Below are 6,998 nucleotides of genomic sequence, written 5' to 3'. Positions count from 1 at the left end.
GAAGTTCACACTAAGTTGCGGAGGCTGGCCTCAAGTTTGTAGTCCTCCTGCTTCAGCCTCCCAAGTTGCTGGGATTACACACATATGGACCAATATACCCAGCAAGCGCCCACTTTTATTGACCTTTTTGTCCCCAGCATCTAAGAAACTGACACAGAGCTAAGAAAGTATTCCATAAATGTCTCTACAAAATGAGTGTCGGGCATTTGGATGAACGTTGACTCCCACCGCCCGTGGTGAAAAGAGTCACAAGACGTTTCTTTTGGGTGCAAAAGGAGATCTCTCTTTATTGTTTTTCGTGCTCATACTTATACATACAGTAAAGGCAGCAAGCAAGAGATAGCCAATCAGAAATAAGAGCACGTGAAAGTCCACCAGGAAGGTGTACGTGTAACAGGTAAAAGACACAGGTGATGCATTGATCACCAGCGCAGCACGGACCGGTGGGGAAGTACCCGCCAATCAGACGTGCTTCCTGTTATTGAGCCAGCGCCCCGACTCATCTTGGCACCGCCAGGCGCCGTCTTGGAGAACTGATGCTGGGGGGCCCCCCAACAGATGAAGACTCATTTTCCCGGTCTTTCCTCACAGCTAAGATGTCCCAGAAGTCAAAGACTGACCACACCTCCATGTTGGTCCTCAAACTGTCTGCACCAGTAACTACTATTTGCTGTTCCTCAGCAGTTTCCAAACAGGAACCTCATATATTCCCAGTCTTCCCTCTAGCTGGGAAGGCAGTCAGGAAGCCTGCTCAGGCCGCCCAGCTTCTCGTGACCACGTGAACACCTGTCGGCACACCAGACTTTCTTCCAGCTCACAGACATTGAGAACACCGATCACCACACTGGACACGAAAACCAGGAGCGTGGGCAGAAACGATCATGTCAATCCCAGGTGCACGAACTCCAGGTGCTCCAGTGTTTTACTCATTCAGAGACATGGTCTTGTAAATCACCCAGGCTGGCCTCCAACTCGGGTTCTCCTGCCTCGCCTTCCGGAGTAGCTGAGACGACAGGCGTTCACCAGGGTGTCGCTCTGATGCGCGCCTTTCTAGTCGGCACATGGGAGCCGCACGCATCAAGAGTACACCGTGATACTCCAGCGCATGTTCGCACGCGCGTCCATCACCTCGAACACCCGCCGCTCTGCCTGGACAGCACTCGGGCCGCGTCCCCACCCACCGCGCGAACGCCGCATGGGCGCAGCCCTCGGCTGCAGCAGCGCCCTGAACGTCCCCGACACCCGATGGGCCCAAGGCCCTCTGCGCCCAGCGTGCCTGCGCGCGCCTACACTCCCGGTTCTTGGGAGGCTGAGGCGGGAAGGTCCCGAGTTCCAGGTCAGCTTGGACAACGAAGGGAAGCCTTGTCTCAAAATGAAAAAAAATATCTTTTTTTAAAGAGTGCTGGCGACGTCGCCAGCGGTCCCGCTTTTGCCTAGCCGGCGCGGGTACGGAAAGAGGAGAGGAGCGGAAAGAATTAAGTTCCTTGGACTTGGAAAGCCTTGCCCGACGCCGGAGTGACCACCGGAAGAGTAAGCCAAATACAAGAGAAAAGGCTGGAACCTCCCGCGCGCCCGTCACACCGGGAACACCACCAGCCCGAGCGCCTCGGGCCAGGCCCCTTTAAGGGAGACGGGGTGGAGCCCTGCCTTGCTAAGAGGAACGGCCAATGAGAGGAGCGGCCAATGAGAGGAGCGGCCAATGAGAGGACCCGCCCGGGGCGGGGCCTACGTGCGCGACCTGGGCGGGGCTGCGTGCGCGACCTGGGGCGGGGCTGCGTGCGCGACCTGGGGCGGGGCTGCGTGCGCGACCTGGGCGGGGCCTACGTGCGCGACCTGGGCGGGGCTGCGTGCGCGACCTGGGCGGGGCCTACGTGCGCGGCCTGGGGCGGGGCCTGCGTGCGGCGTGACGCCCCACCCCCGGGTGCGAAGTGTTGGAGGTGAGCGTGGCGTGCGTGCTCTGACGCGTGAGAAGTGGCGGGGCGGGTGCAGGCGCCCAGACTTCGGGGGCTCCGCGCCGGGGCCTGAGAGCACCCCACCCTTCCCAGACCTGGCGTGACGGCCTGAGCTGCCGCAGGCAGGCCCAGGTCAGGGTTCCCGCCCCTCCCAGAGGCGGTGAGGCGGGGAGTCGTGGAGACCCACGAGGGCGCGGGTGGCGCGGCCCGTAGGAGGCCCGGGCGAGCGAGCTTGGAGGGGTGGGAGGTTGGGGTGAAGGGAGAGTGGGACAAGTAAGTGTGTCCGATTCCGGGGGACCACAAAAGCTGTTTTGAACCTGGGCAGTTCTCGCGGCGAAGGTCGTTCGGCGAGTCAGACTCCGGAAGGTTACGTTTGATTTGAAATGTTTTTCAGGAGATCAGGACCACATGATGTCAATAGCTCGGTCGACCGTCCATGCCAAATGGATCGTGGGAAAGGTGATTGGGACGGCAATGCAGAAAACCGCTAAAGTGAGGGTGACCAGGCTTGTTCTGGACCCCTACTTGTTAAAGGTGAGGCACATACCAGTTTTTAGGTGGCATTGAGAGATCATTGCCATTTTATGGGTTCTAAGTAGGAAAACATTTCCCTGTAAGTAGAATGCGATGAGCCTCCATCGCAAGCCAGGGACTGTCCAGGTCTGTGGATATGACATGGTTGCCACTCACATCCAGGAGCATACAGTTAATCTTAATTCAGTGTAACTGCTGTAGTCATTTTATATGCAAAGCACTTTGGGAGCAGAAAAGGGGATCCCTCATTCTTTCTTCTCAGATTGCCATGAGAGCATCCTCAATTTTTTTTTGGTGGTGCTGGGAATTGAACCCAGGGCCTTGTGCATGCAAGGCAAGCACTGTACCAAGTGAGCTGTGTCCCCAGCCTCACATGAGATTTTTATACCAAGGACCAGGTGGCAGGAGTCATTCCAGCTACGCCATGATAGGCATGACATTCAAAAGAACAGCAAGTGGCTTGGCAAGATGGAGCCCAGAACTTGGCACTTAGTAGGCACTCTTGTTGAATGAATAGCAAAAACACTTGGAACTGGACTGCGAAGGGTCTTCTGTGGTTTGGATTTCATCCATTAATTAAATGAAAGACAGACTGGAGACATAGGGATGGAGATGAGGACTGGAGGTAAGGGAATGGACACAGAGGTCATTGGAAAAATCTGGGATGGAAAGGATAAGGACCTGAACTAAAACTGGAGAAGTGTGCATGCAGGGGGGCAAGCAGATGTCAGGAAGAAGGGACAGAGCCATGGACTTGTTAGATGTACACAGAGAGACACCAAGGATGATTTCTGCATTCAGAGTTGGACTCAGAAGTAGTCAGGAGTACTGTTCATTATTTGGGAACCAAAGCACAGGCGCGAACCAAAGAGTGATGTGTGGTATGGTCATTGGCCTTGGAAGACCTTGGCTTGAATGCTGATCCTTGTCAACTGTGCATATCACTTGACTGCTCTCAGTCTTCTTTTCTCATCTATAAAATGGGAATTCCTGCTAGATTGTTATGAAAAATAGGTGATTCCAGTGTAATGTTTAACTCTCCTGATAATTTTAGAGCTTTTTTTTTTTTTTTTTTTTTTGATAATAGGGTCCTGCTGAGTTGATGAGGCTGGGCTGAACTTTAATCCTTCTACCTCTGCCTCACAAGTAGGTGGGATTACAGGTGGGCCTTGCCACTTCCAGCTTAGAGCCTCTTTTTATGGTGAAAACATCAAGTTTGAAGTGGTTAAGTGATTCGCAGCTATTGGAGAGAGTAGTGTATTTATAGACTGAAGAGAGGCTTCAGGAGAAGGAAGAGTTCAGTGCAGGGAGAGATGATAATTGATAGAGCAAGGGAATGGACTGGAGAGCCAAGGACAAAACCAACTCTGGAAAATTCATCGCAGCTTTCCAGGAATTAGACAGCTAGTTTCTATAGTCAGTCCTTAAGCACCCTGCCTTGTCCCAAGTCCCGGGTTGTTCTGTGCTTTAGTTTTTCATATTCTACACTGCATTGCCAGGACATGGAGGGGAGCCACTGATTTGTTCCTCTCCTCCTCTCAACAGTATTTTAATAAACGCAAAACATACTTTGCTCACGATGCCCTTCAGCAGTGCACTGTTGGGGATATTGTGCTTCTCAAAGCTTTACCTGTTCCACGAACAAAGCATGTGAAACATGAACTGGCTGAGATCGTTTTCAAAGTTGGCAAAGTCATAGATCCAGTGACAGGAAAACCCTGCGCAGGAACCGCCTACCTGGAGAGTCCCATTGGTTTGGAAACCACTCCCCTAACCAGAACTCCAGAAGAACTCGATATTTCTTCATCACCATGAAGGATTGGAAGAAGGAGCCAAAGGGAAAGATTTATGAAAAAAAAAATTAAAGTTTCATTGCAAACTGTGTCCAATTTTTCTTATATTTATTTTACATTCAAAAGAGTTTATAATATATACTGATAAGGTCATATTCAGTGACTATTCTTTGATGGTATATATTAAAAAAATTTTTTTTTCTCTGATTTCAACCACAAGTGAAACAGTCAACATGTTTGTGGTCAAATTTATCAAACAGAGCTGTATTAATAAGAATTTGACACAGAAAATAAGATTTTAGAGCATTGTGCCATTTATATCTGAGGCTAGATGAAGTAGGCATGAATTCTTAACATCTGACACGTTAAGTTGTGGGACTTCATGCATTTAAGTTGGAAGTTTCCGGGTTTTGTGGCAATGTGTTAATAAAGTGTGTTAACTTAGATTTTTGACCTGAGGAAATACTGAATATGTACTTCAGTTTTCAGATTCCTAGAAAGAGGCTTAGGATATATTTCAACCTCAACTAGTAATTGTTTTGTATAATAGGGTTTCAATGATAGCCACAGGCATTGGTCATAGGGCCTCAACAGGGCAGAAAGGTATGCATAAGTGCCTTCATGAAACAGGACCTCTTGGTTAGGGGAAAGGTGGTTTTGTTTTGTTATAGGGATTTAACCCAGGGGTGCTTTACCACTGAGCCACATCCCTAGCCCTTTTTTTTTTTTTTTTTTTTTTTTATTTTGAGACAGGGTCTCACCAAGTTGTTTAGGCCTCGCTAAGTTGATGAGGTTGCTCTCAGTCCTCCTTAGTCTCCCTAGTTGCTGGGATTCCTGGTGTGTGCCACCTTGCCTAGCTGTTTGTTTTTGAGGTGCTAGGGATTGAGCACAGGACCTTGCACATGCTAGACAAGCACTCTCCCCTAGGGGAGAGTTTAGAGCAATTTCCCAGGAAAAATGAGGCAGTGTTAAAGTCTTCTGGGTCCGTGGGGCAGGGAGGGGGCTGGCAATTTAACCCAGAGACACTTAACCAACAAGGTATATTCCCAGCCCTTTTTTTCTATTTTTCAAGACAGGGTCTTGCCAAGTTGCCCAAGGTCTCCTTGGTAAGTTGCTTACCAGCCTTGAACTTGAGATCCTCCTGCCTCACTGCCTCAGCCTCCAAGGCACTGGGATTACTGGCATGCACCAGCACACTGGGAGTCTGCAGGTAGTAGGTGAGGGTTATGGAAAGGGCATTTCAGGCAGAAGGAAGGGCATATAAAGTCAAGTCCTTGGAGTAAGAGAAAGGGGGGGCTGGAAAGAGAGAAAGGACCATAAGTAGGGATTCTAAAAGTAGGAGACAGTTGTTGGGACATTCCAAACACAGGCAGCAAGAGAGGTAAAGTTACATTTTTCATTTCAATAAAAGTTAAAGAGCACCAATGTAGAAAATGCATAGGAATGAGAAAGATAAGCTGAGATCTTAAGACCTAAACTGGATAGCTAATGTTGCAAAGTGGAATTCTTGGCTTAGTGCCAGGGTTGGTGAGCAAGGGGAAACAGTGTCCTAGTCTGCTGGTGGAGCTTTGTGGTACTGGTTAGCTGGAAAGGATTCATGCCGAAAGGACATCTGTACCATCCGCTCTGGGTCAGAGTTCAAGCCGTCTCCAAGTTATTTTAAAGGTTTATGTATACTCTTGCATGTATGTTTGTTTAAACAATTTTTTCATGGATTGGGGTGTAACTCAGGTAAAGTACTTGCCTAGAGCAGAAGACTGGGGTTTGATCCCCAGCACTGAAAAAAATTATCATTGTATATATGTGTGTGTATGTGAAGGCACTGGCTCATCCGCACCTGCTCTGCAAGACTGGGACAAACCCTTTCTGTTCCAGGGAGAGCTCAGGTCTCCTCCCCTTGGGTCTACCTAATCTCACTAAGCTGATACTAGTTGAGGCAGAGAATCCCCTTGGCCACTCAGCCCCTTCCCATTGGCCACCAAGGGCCTCGCTGCAGTTGGGCAAATTGTTACCACGCCTCCTCCACCCACAGGACCCATCCCTGTCCTCCCAAATGGTACCTTGCCATATGCTCACGTTCTGCCCCAATCAGAAAGCTTCACCCCTTGCTCCCCAATAGTCCGAGCTTCAGAGAACTCAGACAAGAAGCTCCGTTCCTGCCTCTCCTGCTCCTACACAGAGACCTCCAAACCGCCCAGTCTGGTCTCCCGGGAAGGCTCCCTTTTGGCAGCTGGGCCTGCTCTACCCGGCCGCCCCGCTTCTCCCGCTTTGTGCCTGCCTCGGTTGAAGTGTTCATGGTTACACCGGTGCCTCTTCTAACTTCCGACGAACGGTTTTCCCTTTAAGTGCACAGGCACCCGCGCTTTTCCTTAAGTTCCTCCCACTGGTAGTGCTCTGCCTCCCTCCCGTGACGGAGTCCCTGGATGGAGCGGCCCAGCCTGCCCTCCAGGAGCCTCCGTCGGTGCCGACCTCGCGTCGTGTGAACACCTGGCACCCACCCGGCCGGACGGCTTCGGGGGGGTACCGGCTGCCGGTGACCAGCACCCAAAGGAGCCAAAGTGCATGGGCAGTGTAGCCTCTAGACCGCCAGAGCCAGGCGCGTGTCCGGGTGCCTGGAGTAAGAAGCGGCGTTCTGCCGCGGGAGCGTTCCCTCGGCCCGCGCCTGCGCTGCTCCCCAGACCTCGGCGGCGGCTCCCCCTGGCGGCGGCGGCGCGCACTG

General features: G+C 51.3%; 1 protein-coding gene across 2 annotated transcripts; it reads left to right on the top strand.

Moving 5' to 3' along the window:
* The first annotated feature begins 1,864 nt into the window (after positions 1-1,864).
* On the top strand, positions 1,865-4,370 carry MRPS17 (mitochondrial ribosomal protein S17). Of its 2 annotated transcripts, none has more exons than XM_079120244.1 (3): positions 1,865-1,937; positions 2,347-2,486; positions 4,032-4,370. In XM_079120244.1, the coding sequence occupies exons 2-3, from the start codon at positions 2,361-2,363 to the stop codon at positions 4,299-4,301; spliced, it is 396 nt and encodes a 131-aa protein (XP_078976370.1). In that variant the 5' UTR covers positions 1,865-1,937; positions 2,347-2,360; the 3' UTR covers positions 4,302-4,370. The 2 variants fall into 2 exon arrangements, with proteins under 2 accessions (XP_078976370.1, XP_078976369.1); XM_079120243.1 differs by lacking the exon at positions 1,865-1,937 and adding an exon at positions 1,944-2,084.
* Positions 4,371-6,998: the final 2,628 nt, after the last annotated feature.

This window comes from Sciurus vulgaris, assembly GCF_902686455.1.
Source record: "Sciurus vulgaris genome assembly, chromosome: 18".
Lineage (NCBI taxonomy): Eukaryota > Metazoa > Chordata > Mammalia > Rodentia > Sciuridae > Sciurus > Sciurus vulgaris.
Note: the sequence above shows the minus strand (reverse complement) of the source record. Positions and strands in the feature narration are given on the sequence as shown.

What these genes read in the sequence shown, in the direction of transcription:
- MRPS17 (XM_079120244.1), top strand. Translation starts at nt 2,361, where the DNA reads ATGATGTCAATAGCTCGGTCGACCGTCCATGCCAAATGGATCGTGGGA. An exon ending in TGGACCCCTACTTGTTAAAG is followed by an intron (nt 2,487 to 4,031) that starts GTGAGGCACATA and finishes TCCTCTCAACAG; the next exon opens with TATTTTAATAAACGCAAAAC.